At 38.1% G+C, this 21412-nt stretch overlaps 3 protein-coding genes and 1 non-coding gene across 4 annotated transcripts; 3 read left to right on the top strand and 1 right to left on the bottom strand.

Moving 5' to 3' along the window:
* Nucleotides 1–6927: 6927 nt before the first annotated feature.
* Nucleotides 6928–7131, top strand: CBG27400 (the record flags this gene model as incomplete). Its single annotated transcript, XM_045238760.1, has 1 exon — nt 6928–7131. The coding sequence occupies one exon, from the start codon at nt 6928–6930 to the stop codon at nt 7129–7131; it is 204 nt and encodes a 67-aa protein (XP_045099767.1).
* Nucleotides 7132–7645: 514 nt separating this feature from the next.
* Nucleotides 7646–7729, top strand: CBG28967. Its single transcript is given in 2 exon segments — nt 7646–7683; nt 7693–7729. It is a non-coding gene (tRNA).
* A 6913-nt stretch (nt 7730–14642) lies between these two features.
* CBG16391 lies at nt 14643–17548 on the top strand (the record flags this gene model as incomplete). The annotated part of the gene is made up of 4 exons (XM_002643597.1): nt 14643–15444; nt 16674–16772; nt 16822–17187; nt 17472–17548. The coding sequence occupies 4 exons, from the start codon at nt 14643–14645 to the stop codon at nt 17546–17548; spliced, it is 1344 nt and encodes a 447-aa protein (XP_002643643.1).
* A 792-nt stretch (nt 17549–18340) lies between these two features.
* Nucleotides 18341–21384, bottom strand: CBG16392 (the record flags this gene model as incomplete). The annotated part of the gene is made up of 7 exons (XM_045238759.1): nt 18341–18435; nt 19158–19341; nt 19390–19554; nt 19664–19774; nt 20155–20262; nt 20306–20439; nt 21324–21384. The coding sequence occupies 7 exons, from the start codon at nt 21382–21384 to the stop codon at nt 18341–18343; spliced, it is 858 nt and encodes a 285-aa protein (XP_045095855.1).
* Between the last annotated feature and the right edge of the window lie 28 nt (nt 21385–21412).

Here is a 21412-nt window from a genome sequence, read left to right as displayed (position 1 = left end):
ATTAACATTGTGATTGTAATATTTGTTTTCAAACCGCCTTCTGCGAAATGTAACGTTGTTCTGCTCGGTCGGTGATGAACCTTGTGGCCAGAGAACTATTTAAAGACGCATTGCTGAAAAATAATTTTTAGCGTCTCTCAATTTGTTTCCATTTTTTCAAACGTTTTTAGTAAGTTTTTTTTGAATATAAAAATATCAAAAATTGAATGAAACGATGAACGTCATTAAAACGGTACAAAATTGTCAACAATAAAAACATGTCTGAAGTTTTATTTGGAAAATCTAGAAACTTTAAGGGAAAGAAAATATAGAAACTTTAAAGGAATCCAACGATAATTATTTCTCTACTAGACCGATTTTAATAAGTTTAACCAAACCATTCCTCACCCTATTAAAAGTTCATAAAAAGTTCAGAAAGTTCTTGTTACCAAGTTTTGTATTTGAAAAACTCAATACTTTGTAAATTTCAAAATTTGTTTGAATTCTATTATATATACGAGATACCAAAATCTGTTTCCTACAATGTTCCATCTGATGAAGTACAAGTACGAAAACCACATTTTCCCTCCAATTTTTTTTCATAACCTATCATAAAGTTGTTCATTTCAACAACATGGTTCACTCATATCTCCTCTTTGAGTTAACAAATTCTAAGCACTTTATACCCTATATCCCCCCCCCCCCTTTTTACCAAATTGCTTCCCTCTTCTTTCTTTAACACCCAATTTCAAATATATACACTGCATTCTCTGGATGTGTCTAGGTTCTGACACGTTTCGTTTGATTCTTCTTTTTTGTTGAAAAAGTTTAGAAGGAAAAAAAACCAACTTCCTGTATCTTCCTTGAAAGCGTTTCAAATTACCATTTTCCTTATTTTCTTTCATCCTTTTTCTTTTTTTACTTGCTCTTCTTCCCCGATTCTCCTCAAAGAAAAAGAAAGATGGTTGCTAGGATTTGTCCCATATTTTTTTCACTTTAATTGCATTCTTTTTTATTTCTTTTCTTTGTCAGTTTCATTTCACCTGCTTTCTTTCTCCCTAAAAGCGCGTCCGAACATGTTTCATTTTCATCTTCTTAGTTTTCAGGATTTCGTCTTCTCCTTCTCCGTCCGCCTCCGAGGCACCCTATTTCTTCAATGAAACGGGAAGCAGTGACAATGAGATAGACGTGCCGTTAGATGAAATCTGGCCATACACAGTACAATCCACGATTCTCGTTTTTCTGTTTGTAGTCTGGATGTGAGTTTTTTTCTTATCCTACTAAGCACTTCCTTACTTTTTCATAGAAATCAAATGCTTTATTATTAGGTTGGCCGGAAAGTAACTGTCCATTTTTTGATTCATGAATAACACAAAAGCAAGAGTTATCCAAGATTGACAGTATGCACCGTCGCGGTCCATGACATGTTGACAACATTCAGGTAACTTGTGGATACCATCTCTCCAAAAGCCCGCTGGACGCGACTCAAAGTATTTTTTCAGTCAGGATTTTAGCTCATCTACAGTGTTGAACTATTTCCCTCCAGATGACGTTGCATATCTCTTAATAACCAATAATGGAAGGGCGAAATCAGCATTTTAAGGGGGCATGAAGAAGAACCGTCCAGCTAAAGAGGCCCAGGTCTTACTTAATTTTCCGTGGAACATAGGATCTCGCTTTATTTAAGAAAAGTCAATTTAGTCCTGAGCCGCTTTGGATGGACGACCCTTCACTTTCCTTAAACTCCAGACTTGACCCTTTTATTATTGGCTATTCGGAAATATTCAACTGGAGGGAAAATAATTTTACACTGTCGATGAGAAAAAAACGTCCGGGAAGTTGCCTGAATGTTGTCAACATGTCGAGGACCACGACGGTGCATCCTGTCAATCTTGGATGGTTCTTGTTTTTGTGTTATTCACGAATAAAAAAATGGACAGTTACTTTCCGGCCAACCTAATATTACAGGATTATTGGCGTATTTGTGGCGAGAGAAGTGATGTTGGTAATACTGGATCATCGAAAGATTAGGTGGGTCTGCATTTTATATTTCTCGTTCCATAGAAAAAAAAACAAAAACACAAACTATCATCCATCAAATGAAGGATAATTAGAGCCAGATGGCTAAACGGGTCCCGACATCTGAATGCGGATAAAAACAAACATTTTCGTATTTTTTGAGAGAGAAAAAATTGATGTGGATTTGATGAGTTTTCGGTGCAAAACGATTTGTTTGTTTTTGCAATCAAAATATAGGAAATTAGGAAAGACATCCCAAACGGAAGTAGAGAAAACAGGAAATCAAAAACGTCACAAAAATGCGATTTTGAAAGAAGAAGTGATAGCAAAAAATGGGTTTCATGAGAATTTCGCTGATTCCAACTTACATTTAGAATCTGCATAACCTGTAACAAAATCTTTATAATCTGTAACTCAATCTCTGCTAACTGACTACATTCGATACTGAACTACAAAAATTAATCTTGAAGACTGCTAAACTTTTGAAAAACGTAGTAACGTTCATGATGTTATTCACCCTAAAAGCTGGAAAGTCTCCCCTCTGAATTCATAAAATCTCTAGATAGATTGTTTTAACAGCTGAAACACTAATCATAATGTTTTACTGTGGCTGGTTTTTCTGTTGAGTTGCAAAGGTTTCTGTTTTTTATATTTGCTTTATTTGAGTTTTCCAACTGACAGTTCAATTCAAAAACCGAAAGAGCTTTTAAAGGTTGGAGACAGGAGATGTTACGGGGGATTTTTAAGGCCAGGGTATGCATTCTACCGTAACGGTGTACAACGCTTAATGTCACTCTGCATACAGCTGTAGTCCTCACCCTTATGTTTACCATTCTCTTCGCTCGCGTGGCTCAGTCGGTAACGGCGGCGCACCCTCAATCCTCACCGCCACAAGTAATCCTCGAGGGGCACATACAAACCGAATTTGGAGAAAATTGTTTTTTCATGTCCCCCACGTTTAAGAAAAATCGCAAAAGAGTCTGTCTAACAACAATCAAAATTTTTGACGTCCCATTAAGTTTAAGAAAAGTTCAAAATCTTTTTCTGCTCTTCAAAAACCAAATGAATAACTGATCGCTTTTTTGCACTTGAATGCGAACAACACACGCCTGATTTCAGCTGCACAGCAACAGAAATTATACTTACATTATGAGCGAAATTTTGCAGAAGAAAACCATTGTCAAGAAAAAGGTATAATGGAGCTTACAGTGTGAAAAAGAAGCGATATGTCAACGACAAAAACTACGAAGCGGTGGCAAATGGAGGCAACGAAATCGTGTGACACCGGTGAAGGATTATCGTTCATAGCTTTCTGAATAATTGTTCTTTCTTTTTTTTTTAGAAATCACGTGTAAATTGACAATGTTCTTTATTTGTATACAATATTAATAATGATCACTTGTATGTAAGGTATTCACTTTGATTTCTTTTTTTTTTTCTTAATCAATACTGTGATTTTTTGGTTTCTTGTTTGTATGAAAAGACAGTTTTAATTCTAAATAAGAACTGATTCGAATAAAAATAAAATGAAAAAGAAAGTGGAGTTTGAAACTATTTTCGGTTTCAGGAACCATCAAAGGACGCCTAGGTTTTGAGCGAAAGGTTTTATAGGAAATTTCAACTGCGAGATTCGAGTCTATGCTGTTTTTCGAAAGTCGAGAAACATTAGAAAAAACTGCATAGACTTTCCATATTTCTGAGGTAGACCGGATTTTCTTCAGATAACACGGATATGGCTTAGAAGGGTAAGTGCGGAGAATTGCTCTAGGTGTCAAATATTCTTTCAATTGTTTCTTTCAATTGTTTTCAATTGTTCCTCGGGCATGTCATTGTCAGAAAACACAGATATTTATAATTAATTGGCAGGAACTTCTTGACGAAATTCGCATCAACCCATAGGCCTTTAAAATCTGATATCAGGCTGTTGAATTTGGTTCAGGCCCAATTTTAAACGGTTTTATGTCCCATTGAATGAATTATGAACACTTTACTGATGAAATGAAAATAATGAAGTGCTTCGAACTCTCCAATAATGCGTGTAGGGCGTGGATGATTTCGAATTGTCAAAAAACCTCCGGATGCTGGTCAAATCCTGGTCATTTTTATAAATTTAAGCCGCTAGAACCTTGAGTAGAATTTAGCTCAGCTTCAGTATATCTCAAATTGAAAGCTGACATTTGTCTCGGTTCCTTGAATTCATTTTTTTCACATTTCTGTTCGTTATTTCAGAATCCCTTTTAGTTCTTAGCAAAACAGATACAAGAAAGAGTTATCATATATAGTATATAGGAAAAAATCTTGTATGCTTAATTTAATGAGTTCTTAATGTCTCATACCAATTTACTTATCGCCCCTTTTCTTCGGTCAGTTTGGCCATTTTTCAAGAGTATGGAGCTCGGTTTTTCAAGTTTCCAATCACTTTGAAAATTTTGAAGGATGTGAAACGGACATAGATTGGAAACTTTGCATTCACAGAATTTTATAAAATTCCTAGTTTTTCAGATATTTGCCGAGTTCTGAAAGACACCCGTTTTAGTACTGAAATCGCGAAAAAACTGTATTTCAGAAATTGGCGAATAGCTGAAATACTAGGAATTTTTAAAAAGTTCCGTGTATGCAAAGTTTTCAATCCAGGCCTGTATTATACACTCGAAAATTTTCAAAGTGATTGGAAACTTGACAGCCGAGTTCCACAATCATGAAAGTGGTTAAAAATCAATTGAAAAATAAGTTTTTGTATGGGCCCTTCTATTATGGGGGCCCTTCTATTACAGGGATTACTTCTATTTTTTCAAGCACCTCTTGGAGGGCCCTTCTATTACAGGGATCACTTCTATTTTTTCAAGCACCTCTTGGAGGGCCCTTCTAATACAGGTTTAATGGTAGATTATTGCTGGTACTGTAGGTAATGGATTTCGAAAAATTTCGGGATTTCTTCAAAGCTATTGAGAATTTTTAGATTCCAAAATTCTCTGACCACTATCCCCAAAATACTATACTTACATGTATCCTGGTAATGAAGGTGGAATCAAATTCGGCGATTTATAATAGCTTCCAGCCCTCGATGAGCTTCTCATTCTCTTGGTTTTCTGTTTCAGATATCTCTGATACTTGGAGAGACAGCAAACGAAAATTAAAAGCCTAATTAGTGCAATAATCAATAATCCAACGACTCCAATTAAGATCAGAGTATTCAATGGAATATCAATTGGTGCTGTGGATTCAGAAGACGATGTGGACGTCTTCGGAAAGCAAGCATCAACATTCTGTACTTTGAAAATGTGATGGAGTTTTGAGATATGACCATTTGAAGGGGAGATGAGCGCCGTGATTTGTTTATAATCCAGAATTGCATTCTCACGAGTCAAATAGAAGCATACAGAGGTCCTGGAAGCTTTTTTTGTAAGTGTCAGATTCTGAATTTATACGCGAACCACGTGGAATTCTTTCTATCCATTTTTGGCTCATCGAAATGAATGTCCAATTGTTTTCCAGCTTTCTGATTGTCTTTTCCGACAGCTTCCAGAATTTATCGTCTGAATTTTTCCAGATTTGCGCCGAATTTGTTTCGGGACAGTGAGAGGACGTAACGGAGTTTTGTAATCGTTTCGAATGTGATGGAGCTGAAAATATGAATTTAAAAACCTCTAATAGTATGACCCCCCTTTGAGCTAAATTTTCTAATAGAAGCCTACTCAATCTGTGAAATTAGAGATGATTCTGCCCGTCTCTTCTTTTCAAATATTATGTTTTGGCAGTAACATCTCAAGAGAAAAATAATTCCAGCCTTGACAGGTTGCATAGTTTTTTGCCTACCGACGCTACAAGTAAAGCAATGTGAGATTAATAGCCGATTTCATTTTTTTCTGGAGTTAGCGTATCGATCTTGTTGTATGTGTATATCAAAAATACTGTCCCATTTCTAATAAGAGTTAATTTTATTCCACAACCACTGAAAAACAAAGCAAACCATTTGCCTTTTTTCTGCAGAGCGTATTACAATATACATCAAAACTATCGTAGTTTTATGAACGTATGTGCGTAGAAAACACATCTTATAGGTGAAAACTAAGGCTGAACTTTTTTACATTTCCTGGTAAACTATAAGATATATGAATTAGCCAGAACATATTCAAAATATGGGAAACGTTACTTAATCGAGCAACCAGTCTACTCAAAAGTCGATAAGTATTTCGCGTAACTTTAGTTTTACGGGTACTGTAGATTTTCAAACAAAATACTGAATTTATTCATTTAGTTTTGGTTTTTTGACATTTTCTCTGATCAGATATTAGGTCGCATTTCGGAAAAAAGGTATGAGTAGGCCAAGTATTCAATTAAATTTCCAATAAACGTGTTTCTACATGCTCACTTCTCTGGTGGCGCATGTAGGGTTCCAATACTTTTCTGGCTTTGTCGCTTGACCCGAATGTAATCTTTCGCGCCCTGCTAAATTGAAAACATTTTATGTTCCAGTGTCTACTCGAGTATCTTATCTCTACACTCTCAACCTTCCTTGTCTATTATGTATTTCCCAAAAAATTTCTTATGAAACGCTCTATTGATCGTTCAACTCCTCCTCTGGGAATGGTCCTCGCTACTACCACGTCATCATAACCCCTTCCCACCTGTATATCTTCTATATCTTCCATTGTTCTCCTCTTTTTCTCACTCATAAAATCTATACTGTGCATGCAAATTTGAGTGACTGTCACTGTGTGCATGTGTTGGAATTTTTTGGTCGATCTTTCTCCACCCCCTTGTAGGCTCTTTATTGTTGTTGACGTCTCATCAAACAGTTTCTTCTTGCATGCATTCTCTTATTTTTTGGCTGGCAGTGCGGTTCTCCTTTCCCTTGCTCTTCTTCTTAATATATCGTCTCTTTTTTCAACAAATACTGTTTCAGACTCCACTCGAACATTTGCCATCATGCCGATTCTCAACAAAGTTGTTCCAACTGCTGCCCAGGCCAAGAAGGGAAAGAAAGCCTTCGTTGCTGTGGCCATTAGCCCAGAAGAGATTCAAAAAGAGTTCCAAACGGCTCACAAGAACACTGGAAAGGAGTTGGCTGCCCTTGTCGTGGTCGTTGCTTGCATAATCGTCGGATTCTTTGCTCTCGAAAAGTTTATCTGAAGCCGCTCAAATCATCTGAATGCTTCACTCTTTTCATTTTACCTATCCAGCCCATCTACCACTGTTTTTCTTTTCAAGTATTCCCCTCTATTCAAAAATTATTGTAACATTATCTATACATAATGATGTATCCACGGAATCATTAAAATTCTGTAAACTTCATTTCTGTATTCAATGAAATTATCCTTCTTAAAAACTTGTATATTTACGCTTTTCAAAAAGTTGTTTCAGTGTCGCAGAGCCGAAAACTATTCCCTACGAAGACTAGGACATTTTATGGAGTGGGTATTCGAACAGGGTTTGTGAACAGCGCGGAGTGTTCAAAGCTAGTTATATTAGTTTAAAACACTACACGAGAGAAAGAGAGAACCCTCTCTCGCAGGGTCAAATACACACTCGGAGTGTACTAGAGAAACGAGTGTGTGTTTGTATGTGTGCGTCCCTTGTTCTTCTCTTCTCCCTGTCTTGGTCTCTTGGCCACTATGTCTACAAGAATAGAGACGAAGCGTGTGTGCCGTCGATAGCTCAGTTGGTAGAGCGGAGGACTGTAGAGTCAGTGGTTATCCTTAGGTCGCTGGTTCGAATCCGGCTCGACGGAATTCTTTTTGCTTTTTTGGATGGGGTCAATAGTAGCAAGCGAATCTGGGTTCAGCATTTGATTCATTATAGTTTTGCTAACAGATAATAAATAATACTTTTCGTGTGATTTTTTTTTCGAATTTCAAGATTCTGGCTCAAAAAACTAACCCTTCGAAGAAATTATGGTTCAACATTTTATATTTTGGACAGAACATTTGTTCATATGAAGTTTCAGATATAATTTTTTTATAAAATATCTAAATACTTTCAGCTCTATTTCTTGACAACATGCAACTTTTAATGCTCCAGATTCTCTAGTCTGAATTCTGAAAACCTTCAAAATATCCCTTTTAGATTTTTTCTCAGGACCGACTGAAGAAAGGTTTAAACGTTTCTGGGTATATTAATGTATATCACAATCTTATTATTTTTTCTAGTGCCAATTGGAATTGTTTATCACATGTATTGGATGTTTGTGAGCTTACTCCTCTTCTATACTCCAGGCATCTGGTTCATTGCTGGCTCCCTCATTTTTTGTTTTCGACCTTGTTTCATTAGATGGATACAAAAATTTTTGGTTAAAAAAAAATTGCCTCCGCGTGATCAAAACTGAAAGGAGTGAAGCTCGAATTAGCTTTTTCATTTGGAATTTGGAATGCACATAATTATCGATAGAAGACGCTGTCCCTTTCGAAATGCATTTTTTGTGTCGTGTCGTGCACACATCTCATTTCCTTTTTGCAGAAAATGTTTCAACTAATTCACTGTCCTCTCAAATTCTAAATACTTCACCAAGAACAAAAAATTCGAAACACAACCACTTTTTTATCTTTCAGTTTTTTGAGCTTTCTATGAAGGGGGCGTTGACTCTAGGCGAAGAAAATTACTGGCTTGATGAGAAAGGTTTCACGGCTCTGTTTGTGTTTTTGACAAGTTTATTCAAACCTTTCACCTTTTAGAAATTAAGTAAACACCAGTGGGATGTTCGGGGCTAACCCGTCCTTTTAATCCTTCAAAAAATGACAGTAGTAAATCACTCATAGTATCTCTATTAGCTAGAATCCGGGTAGCATCAATACAAAGCCTTGAATAACCCCAAACACGTCTCTAAGAAAGCATGAAAGGATTACCATTTTCAAACCAGTAAGTATGTCGTAACCAGTGAATATCGAAGTAACTCTGGGAAAATAAAACTGTGTACAGGTTACGGTAGTTTTTGTTTTGGGATCTTTATCCACGGTGACTTCCGATGCGTTTTCTTATTAAAAGTTCCTCTTGATTTCCGTCTTTCCTAATTAATACCTTTCTTTCGATGGACAGTGCTTGTTGGCCACAAGAACACAAACCACTGGCCGAGAAACAGAGATAGATTGAAAATCAAATTCCTGTTCGACGTCTACCAGATTTGTTCAAAAACAATCACTCAAGTGAAGAGAAGAAGATCAACCTTGACAACACCTCTTCGTGTCATTGAACGGGTGTCTCCAACACGATTCGAAGATGATTCCGTGTTGCGTTTTTTCCTCCGTCTTCATCCCCAATGATTTCTCCCGAAAATGTTTATATCATTGCTTTATCTTTTAATTTTTGAAATCCCTTTGAGAATGCCGCTGATCATAAAAAAGGCGCTAGAAATCTACTTGGAACACTTCCTATATTTTTTACTTTTTATATTCACATTCAGCATGCGCATAATTCCAACTGAATGCATTCCCCCTTTTTCAATACACATTCTTACAAGAGAGTCACATCTATTCGATTCCGAGCAGCCCAGAGGCAATTCTTCTTCTCTCATACAAGCTCTGCAGCAAGAAAAAAAAAATCAAGAGCATCATCAAGATCAGCATTCAATGCCTCTTTGAACATAATGTTGTCTTTTTCTCTGGTCTCTTCTCGAACACAATTTGGAAGGGTTTGAGGTTGTAACCACGTATTTTGGAGTTATTCTGAAAGTATCGGGTTTTTTATAGGGTTTTTTTTTCGCATAAACCGCTTCCGAGCTTCCAGCTATCAGCAAAACCATTGAAATTACACTTTTGAATTTCCAGCAAAACCAAGAAAGTTTGTTAATGGAGGTGAGGCAGCGAATAGTTTGGGGTCAGTTTATGGAACAAAATCACGCCGAGAATATGCAGGCCATTGGTTGGCAGTCTGCTTTGCACCCGAGTAGCTCACCCGGCAGTGGCGCTGATTGTTTCCTCATGTACTAAGCAAAATATCTAGAAAACATGTTTTTTATGTCTTGCCATTTTTAATGTTTTTGAATTTTAAAAGGAATACAACCATACTTTTGGAGTCAGTGTTTTCAGTTCTACAGTAGCCGTCTGTCTGTTTTTATAATTTTCAAGCTCGTCCTTTTAGTTGCTATGTTTCCCTTTGAGTGTCCCGATTCTATTCTCCAGTCATATTTTCGTGCAGACAGAAGACATGTTTATGTGCTTTTCTCTTAAGGCAGATAGGAAGTGCCAAACCTATCGAGTTCCTTTCACGTCATCGGTTATCCATCATTCGCCACCTCCAAGCATTCTGACCCCGCCTAGTAATTGTCTTCTTTTTTTACCAGCCACACTAGCTTCCCGAAAAAAACACAACATTTTCAGCGCGTCCATTGATCTTTGTGACTCGTAGTCTGCTCGTGGGAGTCCCCGGTAGTCAAAACAACTCGTAATCCGTTTTTCGTTGTCTCCATTGTCTAAACCTCCACGTATAGAAGATTCATTCTATATTCCAATTAGCTTCCCCGAGACGCGTGTCTTCCTTTCTTCTTCCATTTTTTGCTCTCTGACATATTCCTACATTCTTTCATTTACCGCTTCCTTCAATTCTCCGCTTGTTGTTTTATGTCTATCTCCACCTGGCACCGCCCCTCCTTCCATCTCTTTCACTTTTTTTTGGGTGCACACAAAACAATAAATTATTCGAAACAGCCATTGAAACATCCCTTTCGGAAATTGGCCCCGGTTTTTCCCATCCTTCTTCCGATGCGAGTCCATGAAACGTAATAGCCACGTCCCCAAATGTTTTTTCGACACAAAGGCGCAAAGGCATGAATTGTCAAGAAGATGAGGAGCATCGTTCTAAGAAGCTTTTTGCGACTAAAAAGCAGGAGAAGTTGTTTTTTGTTTACGGCTTCCCACCCATATATTTTCTGTCTGGGCGGCTTGTTTTCTCCTTTCCTGGTCATAGCTTTTACGAGAGGAAAACCGAAAATAGGGTTCTGAATTATTTTTCGTATTTTTTGCGAAGTAGTGAACCTCTTTTAGGTGATTCTTTCTACGTTTACTATTTTTCTTCATTGTTTTAAAATAATCTCTTTTAAATTCTCATGAAGCAATAAAAAATTGGCTCTACTCTTCCTCGCCACTCATTCTTTTTTCTGCTCGTCAACGTCTTCTGGTTTTTCTTTGCCCAAGCGTGTACCTCGATTCAGCCAGTTTTTGCCGCGGCTCCTCTTCAAGAAACGCTCAGGGGCGCGCCCGGTGTCAGCTCCTTTTCGATATGGTCTCTTCACTTCCAGTTTTCTCTGATGCTTCTTCGTGCGGCTCGTCTATCGATTATAAGATGAGCAGCTTCCTCACGGCGCCACGGCGCGTAGGAAGAATTGTGAGCTCGGGTTTTTTTTGCGCTCTTCCTCCTTCCCAATTCTGTCCTCTTACCGATGCATAAGAAGAAAAGCACAAATGCTCTTTCTCTGTGTCGCATCGGAGCAGGAGAAGATTTGAAGAGAGAAAAAGCAAAAAAGGAAGAATACAAAGATTGAAAGCAATGAGTAGAACGGAGACATATATAGGAAGGGGGTGCACATTTTGCTCTCTCTCTCTTTTTTGCTCTCTCTTACAAGCAAACATTTGAACTCATTCTCATTTGTTATCCAAAATACTTACTCGAAAATTCTTGAAAAGAGCACTGAGGAGTTTGTACCAAAAAAAAAATAACTGTCAATCAGTTCCAAAAGTGGTGCAAGCTGAAAATTGTCAGGTCACAATCATACAAATCTTGTATGCTTTACTCAGAATGCCACTCTTCGATGATACGTCTTGGTTTTCTCATAGGTTATGAACTAAAATTAGGTCATGTGTCAAAAATATCGTGAGATCAACGTGAGAGTTTCTCAGCATTAGAAAGTATAAAAAATTTTTTATTTTGCGTCTAATCTGTGAAATATTTCATCAGCCCAAATTGGCTCAGTTCAAACCAGTATTGTGAATTTTTCGCAACATTTTTCTGCGACTGCCTGGTCTGATGTTTGATCATGGTTCTTACTGAGTATGGTAGGAGTAACAGAAAAGAGTCGTGAGTGACTGGAGGACCAAACCGTGCATCATATTGAAAATTACAACCGAAAGAAACAGCTTTGTTTTCGACTATCATATCAAACACAAAAATTGCTGAAAGCTGGAAAAATATAAGCTATTTTGGATCCTTAACTCCTGTTTTGAAATATTTCACTTTCCCAATTGTTGCAAAAATATGTTGACCAGGAGGTTCGAAAAAAAGTGAAGCAACGCAGATGCCCTGGTCGCTTTTTTTTTACACAGAAGCTTTATTTTGCACGCCTACTACTGGGTGTCCCACATTTCTTTTTTTTGTTTACGACTTGAGTTCTATTGGGCAGCTGTCAGTGTTCTTTGACAGGAAGGCGCCCGGCCGGCCATCTAATTTTTTGCAGCTTGAGCCATGTTTCGGGTCTTCATAATCACTTTGCTCTGATTTGAAGAAAAAACCGAAATTATTAAATTTTTCTCCGAGATACCGATCTGTTTCAAACCTTTCTATACCAGAACATAAAGTGAATACCGCGAACAAAAACGGCCTTGGAACCGACGAAACACAGGTGCCTCGTTTCTAATTTTATGGAGATTCCCTCTGTGTTCTATTTGAATTTTACTTATTCGGTTTTCCACATCTAGCGTTAGTTACCACAAACCAAGTTTTGATATTTTTCAGTCATAGAAAAAATTGATTTCGTTTTTTTTGCTTCCGTTTTTTTTTCGGCTCTTCCGTTTTTCGACATGTGTACCAAAAGCTAATAAGACGGGCGGGCGCCTCCTCTGCAGAGCCCAATGAATCAGAGCCAATGAAATTTCGAATTTTCCTTTTTCTTTTCTCCAAATCACACATGTCCCTTCCTTTTTTTCAAGCCATTCTCGTTTTTTTTCTCAGAAAAAAATCACTTGATATCATAGCTTTTTTCGTATTATTTGTGGTCGAGAAAGAAAGCGACGACACAAATGGTTTAGCTGTCATCCCGATTTTTTATACGCTTTTCATATGGACATGAATATGCATATAGATCCATGACTACCTTTTTTTTCCGTTTTTTGTGGCGTTTTTCTGATGCGTCTCCGATATTTATTCTTCATTTCAAACAAAAATCGTTTTCCAGGCTTGGCTTCATTCTGTCATCATGAACCTTCAAATGGCAGGTATGTCGGGGGATTGAAACATTGAAAAACAGTATCAGTCCTCCTGATAAGCAGCCGTGACTGCCATAAGTAAAACCTGAAAAAATTCATTTTCTGGCACTGACAATGCATTTATGCATTCCTGAAATAAGTGGCCTGGTCTAGAGGCCGGCTCTCCTATCATATTAGGTTGGCGGGAAAGTCTTTGTCACTTTTTCAATAGTTTATTTCTCAAAGAAAAAATAACCGAATAATTAATTATATTGTCCATCATTATCAACAACATGTCTCCAACGTTCCCTCAATTTATGGATTCCATTGCGGTAGAATCCAGCCGGGCGTGAGGCAAAGTATTGTTTGAGTGCCGCTTCGACCGCTCCACGGGAATTGAAGCTTCTTCCTTCGAAGGCACGTGTCATATCGCCAAATAACCAATATCGGAAGGAGCAAGATCAGGAGAATACGGGGGGTGAGGGAGAACATTCCATCCATATCCCATCAGCTCCTGCTTCACTTGTTTCGAAACATGTGGGCGAGCGTTATCATGTTGATAGTACACTTTCTTGTCTTTCAGGGCCGAACGGTCGACTGCTTTCTTGAGGTTTCGTAGTTGAGTAGTGTAGAGGTCTCCAGTTATTGTTTTGCCCTCGGGCAGAAGTTCCCAGTAGATGGGGCCGTCCACTCCCCACCACACAGAGAGCATAACTTTTTTCGGATGAAGGTCGGGTTTGGGGACATCCTGTGGGCTCTCTCCTTCTCCAACCCACTGGGATTTCCTGTGGGGATTATCGTAGAAGACCCACTTCTCATCTCCGGTTATTAGCCGGTCCAGCCATCGATCGCCCGCGTGGAGAGTGAGAAGAGTAATCGAATCGTCGACTCGGCGGTCAAGGTTGGCTTGAGTCAGGTGATGAGGTATGAATCGACCAAAAAGTTTTCTCATTCCAAGAGACTTCAAACCTTCAAGGACTGTGCTATGGTGAACTCCGAATGTGACAGCTAGTTCACGGCTAGATTGAAATGGATCCGATTGCAATGCGTGCTTCAGCTTGTCCAAATCCAACTCACGGGGTCTCCCAGAGCGATCCTTTTCATCGAGCGAGAAGTCATCTTTTTCGAAACGATGGAACCAATTGCGAATAGTATTGTAGTGAGGGGCATGTGTGTTGTACACATTCTTCAAGAAAGTTTCCGAATCCTTCATCGTGGTGTGAGATAGGAAGAGGTAAATCAAAACATGTCTGATGTGAATAGCAGTGGGAACAAACATATCGTTTCAATTACAGATGAGGAGCAGGGAAGGAAATGGGGACTTGTTTATATGGAAGGTTCTTATCACCTTGTTATTCACTAGAGTCGATATCATACACAGCCTCCATATACGAGAACAGTGATTAAACAAACAGAGTGACAAAGACTTTCCCGCCAACCTAATATTTACATATGTATTATACCTGGGTCAAAAAGTATAGAATCTGGAAAAAAGCATAAGGTTCGGCCTAGGTCTCGTTTGAGTGCTTTTTAAGTATGCATCAAAAAACTTACAAAAATAGTATTGCAGTGGATAGCGTTGAGCACGAGATGCTAGAGCTTTCACAACAACACGATGCCTTCAATCGGGATTTGAACGTAGACATGATCCAGGAAACTGACTATGCCTCACATCACGATTTGATGAGATTGATTGCTGCTCAAAATCCGGAGGCCGCTGAGGATATTTTGAGAAACCACAAAATCAAGCATCCATTGGCAATGGAGAAGCAGCGAGAGTTGTTCTCTCTTCGTCCCACAGTTTTCCAGTTTTTCGTCGAGATCGTTGTGAACAAGGACCACCCGTTCCATCGTTTGAAACAATACCAAACACTTCTGTCTCTCATGACTGACCTCTACCCATCAGTTATGGCTGACGCTGAGCATGTTCTCTTCTGGGAGCGATTGCTCGATGCTGCTGTTTTCAACTTTGCTAACTGTCAATGTGTCAATGAAGCTTTGAAAATTGAGGATCAACCACTTACTTTTGAATCTCACAAACAAAACAAACCGGTGATTGAAGTTCGACAAACCCATGCAATGGAGAAGGAGGATGTCTGTTACCTAGACGACGTCCGTGTTCATGGATTCATCAAGCCACGTCACATTAAGTATATTGTGGAGATCGCCAGCGCATACAAATACTTCTTGGCTCGCAAGATTGACATTCTGAAAACTCTCGAGCCGGATCCAAAACTCAAGGTGGGATTGTTCAACATAAGCTTGAAGGTGAAATATGACCCACCGATCTACATTGGGTTCAGGAGCAAGAACAATCGCGGGAAAAACAGCAAAACTAGTGCGTTTTCTCAATTACTAACTAGGGAATGATCAGAACTTACCTCGCGATCGAGACATACCAGTGGTTCCATCGAAAAGAAGGTCATTCCCTGGGTCCAAAACAGTTTTCAAATTTTGCTAAATGGCCCGGGATATTTGTGGTTTAAAATCGACCAATAAAGCATGTAAATTTCAACTTTTCATCACGAGCTCCCTCCTCCACTCCCCTCTCACAAACACCGGTTTCTTAACCGCCACCGTTCATCATTGTAAAGCGTTTCTCCGGTGGCCGAGGGGTGCGCGCGTTTGTCTGGTAATCTTGTTTTGCGGGTTCGAACCCACCTTCTTTTAAACTTTTTGTTTTTGAATTTTTTGGCCATTTATCAGTTTTTCACTTCTTATTGTGATTTGGGTATCCATAAAAAGCTACCCTTGAATTTTGAAGAACTTTAAATTTTTTTCGAATTTTCGAGGTTTTTCAGGACCAACATTATCGAAAAATTCATTGCTGCAGCTACTGATAGACATCAAGCATTCAGATAAATTTTTCAGAACTTCGGTACGGAATACGTCGAGTTATATGAGAAAATTGTATTCTAATTTCCAGATTTCCGATTTCCTTTTTTTTATCTTCTGCTAGAAAAAATGACCGTAAGAATGGAAAACGGAAGACGGTATTTCACACACAGCGAGGAAGTGCAAAGACTGATTCATTTCAGCAATATTGAGAAGATTTTTGACCAAAAAATCCACTTTTTCGATAATGTTGGTCCTGAAAAACCTCGAAAATTCGAAAAAATTTTAAATTCTTCAAAATTCTAGGGTAACTTTTTATGGATACCCAAATCACAATAAGAAGTGAAAAACAGATGAATGGCCAAAAAATTCAAAAACAAAAAGTTTAAAAGAAGGTAGGTTCGAACCCGCAAAACAAGATTACCAGACAAGCGCGCGCACCCCTCGGCCACCGGAGAAACGCTTTGCAATGATGAACGGTGGCGGTTAAGAAACCGGTGTTTGTGAGAGGGGAGTGGAGGAGGGAGCTCGTGATGAAAAGTTGAAATTTACATGCTTTATTGGTCGATTCTGGAACACAAATATCTCGGCTCTCCGGGCCATCTAGCAAAATTTGAAAACTGTTTTGCAACCAAGGAATGACTTTCTTTTTGATGGAACCTCTGGTATTTCTCGATCGCGAGGTAAGTTCTGACCATTCCCTAGTAAAGATAAAAGAACCGCATTTTTCAGTGAAAAGCTGCACTGGTGAGAGAGTCGAGGGAGATTTCAATGACGTTGTCCCAACAGTCTGTATTCATGAAAACTGTCTCGTTGGCAAAAAAGGAAGTTGTAAGTTCATTTCATCAAATTGTAAATTTTCGCAAAAATTTTTCTGCAGGCGATCTAGAGAAAGGAACTTCTTACATTGATATTAAAGTTGACACCGTCCGTCTCGGGGACCCACCACTTGGTGCCACAAATTGCGTCGATATGGTGGCAGTCGAAAAAGCGTTGGAAGTGATTAAACTCCATTTGGCACGAAATAACATTCATACTGCTGGTAAGCTGCCAGCAGTTCATTTAAAATATGTAATGGTGTGTTATTTGGATGAAAATGCAAATATGCTCTCTTCACCAGCGGGTGATGATGATGACACTGCTCACCTACGTGCACTAGTGGACCAGTATCGCGAGATGAATGCGATCGATGTGGAAGTCATGAAGAAGTTCAAATTGCCGGAGTTTGGAATGACTGGATATTTCGGTAAGAGATTGACTTTCTAGTTCTATTATATGACAGGAAGAACATAATAGAGTAGAATTATAAAAACTTTGAGCTTATTTTTGAATGACTTTCTCTAGAAATTTTCGAATCAATATGCCTTATAATTTCCGAACAAGGTTGGGACCACTTTCATGATCGACGGCTCGATGATTTCATCATGGGACCTCTCTTCTGGGATGGACCTAAAAACCTTCCGTCCGAATACTTTTGAATCTTGTATCACTCTAGATGTTTTATTTTGAAAAAAAAACAAGGGTTTTCAGAATCCAACATGCGCCTTGAAGGGAGCTTCCACAACGTTTACAATTTGTTCCTTCCAAAGACTTACGAGATTCTCTAAGCATCAACCCGTTTTCATAATTTTCCTTCCTAACTTTTCCTTTAATCTCTGATTTTACAAATTCCCAAATTTATCTATGAGCTCTTTCAGTTTTATTCACTTCAACGAAATCACTTCTTTCCGAAAAACGAATCTTACCTTTTGGAACTGTATAAATTTTACCCATTCGTCATTATGACGTTTTTAATTTTTCTTTTCCATTGCTTTCGCGATTTCTAAAATCACAACTACTTCTTCTACTTTTTTTCTCTGAAACTAAGGCTCAAAAATTGAGCAAAACTATTTTTTACGATACTCTGCGTCTTCATTCATTCAATGACTCCATTTACATAATCTTTTTCTTTTTTCAATTCTCTATACCATTTTTTTCAAAGCTCTTCATTTTTTTCTTCTATACTTTCTTCAGAAAGATCTCCTGTCATATTTAGCTTAGCTTCCCTTTTGGAGTACCATTTCAACTGTAACCCTGCATATCTTTCAAGATTATGCCAACGTTTTCTTTGCGATCTATCCTTTCTTTCCGAACGAATCTCATCTTCTCTTCTTCTGTCCTGTCTTTTCCAATTGTTAGTATTTTAGTTCATTTCAAAGTAGTTTTTTCTGTGAAACGCGAATCGTTTAAATTACCGTATACATTTCAAATGTTCTGCAATTGTTGAAAATTCGCCCAAATTTTATTTTTTCCGTATACCTGCTTTACTGTACTTGAAACACACATTTTTGATACTCAACAGAATTCTGAAATAAAATTTGTCTCAATGGGAATGGATAGAATTTGTGGATGTCGATTAATTAAGTATTCTTCTTGAGCCAAGCGTACACTTCATCGTAGACAATGAGCATGACAGCTCCTCCAGGGCCAAGTCTCATCACTTTTGGGAGGAGTCCTTTGTAGAGAGCACCAAATCTGAAAAATGTTGTTGGAAAATTTGGAAAAGATTCTTTTTTCAGAAATCGAACTCAATAAAATATAGACACTACTAGCAGCAAAATTTCAATTTTTTGGATTAAACGAATTGCAGTAAAGTTTTAAGTCACTAATAATCTAGTTTTCCGACGACGCGCGTTGTAGCAAAACAGTTACAGTCAGAGGCATCATTCGATCAACTTCGAAGGCTTTAATTTTACAGAATTAATGGGTGCTTGATACTGTATTTCAAAATTATTGTATTTTTCCTCTCTTTTCTATTTGATAAGGAATCTAATCAAAGATTGATGAGAATCAGGCGAAAATTCACGAAAAAACGCGGGAAAGTAGGAAAAATAGGCAAACATAGAAAATTTTCGAGATACGGTATCAAAGGGTCATGCATTTATTCAGAAAAATTAGTTTCCGCTATATGTCCAACGATGCTTTTCATACTGAATTTTTGCGGGTAATGCGCATCGCAGTCAGACTAGAGTAATACTGAGCACACTTCTGCAAAAAAACTAAAACTGGAATTTTACATTTAGAGGTATTTCATCATTCGGATGTTATAACTTCTATAGTTTTTCGCTTGGATTTTGATTGGATTAATTATTTCAGATGTTTCTTTTTTCCTTTTTTAGAGAAATTTTGACAGAACTTCTAGTACATGTTATTTCACAAGAATCAAGTAATAATTACCCTTCTTCCTTGTACACCAGTGAAATGGTTTGCAAAGTTCCGCTATACTTTCTCGACAACGGATCAGGTTGTGGTCCTTGAATTCTACTTTTGGCCACGTCGAATGGAATGTTGAAAACAGATGCAGAGATCCGGCGGTGAATCCTAATGCAATTCGTCCAATCAGATTTGCTGATGGGTTTTGCTGTAAATTCGTCTTTATAAGTTTTTGTTCGATGTGGAGATTTCAAACTTTTGCATCCGGAATGATTTCTTTGCAACTGTGGTAGAGACCAAAGTAGACCATATTCCAAGCACCATGTCTGCCAAGAGTAGCTCCCAGTCCGCGGTAGAGACCACTGGTTCCGAACCCTTCCGTTTTATAGATTTCCCTAGCCATTGCCGCCGTGGATCTTTGCTGGAACACCGAAGATTAATTATTTGTATCCTTATTCCTTTCCTCAGTTTTCTTTTTTTCCATTCCCGTAGATATGTTCAAGAACAAATGCTCGAAAATCAAAGTTTACCTCTTTGACGCTTGATTTCCTGTCTGCTTGCAGTCTCACTTTTACCACCTCGAATGGACAGATAACAATGGCCTCGGTGAGTCCCGAAAAGAGTCCGGCAAATGACATCGTCTGAAAAAAAAACAAGAGAGAGTCATATTCCATGTCATAAGTCCCTGCCAGCAGATAATACTGTTTCAATGCCGAGAAACTGCTACGATAAGAGAAGCTCACACTCGATAAAAAAAATGGCTTAGCGGAGGTCTTGTCACTGTGTTTTGAAACAGCAAAGAACAGTTAAGAGCACTTTCTCTGTATCAAACCAGATCATAATCTACCGTATGCTTTTTCCTGTATCCGAAAATCTGTTTACGGAAAAAAAGAAAACTTTGATGATATGATAAGACGGGGCAAATCTCAACACGGTTCGATGTGGAAGATCTCAATTTTCTTTTATTTTTACTTTCTTAATGAAAATAGACACAAAGGAAAGTTCAAAAGTTCAAACTCACCACTGGCATGGGAATTTCAGAGTGTGTGAAAGCGATTTTGTACTGCTCAAAGGTAAAGAACTTGGTTGCTCTTTTTGGAGTTTCCGCAAGAATTGGTGGAAGGATACCCTAGAAAACAAGGTTTTTTTGGTATCGAAAAGTTGTAGATTACCTTATAGAATCCACCAATTCCCTCATTTTTCAGTGTCTTCACCACACAATCCATCATTCCCTTGTCTTGTTGTCCCAATTGAAGACGGGTCTTTATAACATCCAATGGGTACATAAGACATACTTCGACGAGCCCTGAAAAAATTAGATTGGATAAATTACGTTTTAATCTCATGAACCATATCTAAAAACCAAAAATTGATGGTCCCACTGACAGATATGTGGTTGTTTGTTTAGTAGAAAATTTTTACCAGTTAAGATTTTTTCAGATTTCTTTTAACTATGTTCTGTCAGAGGGTCCCTTAAAAACTAGAATAACTATGCATGTTTTGCTATTCTCGGGTTTTTTCACTGCTCAGTCATGACGTTTTCTCCCCGGATGTTCGTATGTTTTTGTTTTAGAGTTTAGAATGATCCTAATTTTCTATGTTCGTCTATTTCCGTTCCTCTTGGTCGCAATACTTGCAAAAACAACTGGACCAAACAATTGTGATCTACAGAATAAAATTTGGTTTTATCATAATGTGAACATCACGCGGCTAAAATTTTCGAATAATTTCTTCCATGCCGTACAGTCGCGATGTTTATAGATTGACCCCATTTTCTGTTCCCGGACGCCTTAAAGTCTATGAAAATTGTCTTATTTATCAATCGGTCTAATTGAAAAAGTGGTCTTTGGAGGCTTAAATCAATTCGTTAATGTTTTGAAACTGTGGAAAATACCTATTTTTCAAAAACCGTCCATTGTTATAGCTCTATGACGTGACCTCTCAATTAATCTACGATTTTCTAATCTAATGTATCAAACCGTCTTAACAAAAGCTGAGGTTACTTGCTGTAACAATCACTCAAGAACACGCAAAACTAGTGTACTCAAGAATTCTAACGTAATTCGTTCGTTATGAAGGTGATAAAAACGACACCCCGTATTTCGTGTGACGAGAGACATTTGTTGTTTCATCGTTATTCTTTATTTCGGATTGACCCCACAAACACAAGCACGTATCTGTTGCTCTTACCTGCGGACCCGCCAGCTGTGATTTGTCTGCCGCCCTCTTTCAATTTGTCGGTCACACTCATAGTGTTGCTGTAATGAAGTGGATAAATA

The sequence above is a fragment of the Caenorhabditis briggsae genome, assembly GCF_000004555.2.
Source record: "Caenorhabditis briggsae complete genome, chrX, whole genome shotgun sequence".
NCBI lineage: Eukaryota > Metazoa > Nematoda > Chromadorea > Rhabditida > Rhabditidae > Caenorhabditis > Caenorhabditis briggsae.
Note: the sequence above shows the minus strand (reverse complement) of the source record. Positions and strands in the feature narration are given on the sequence as shown.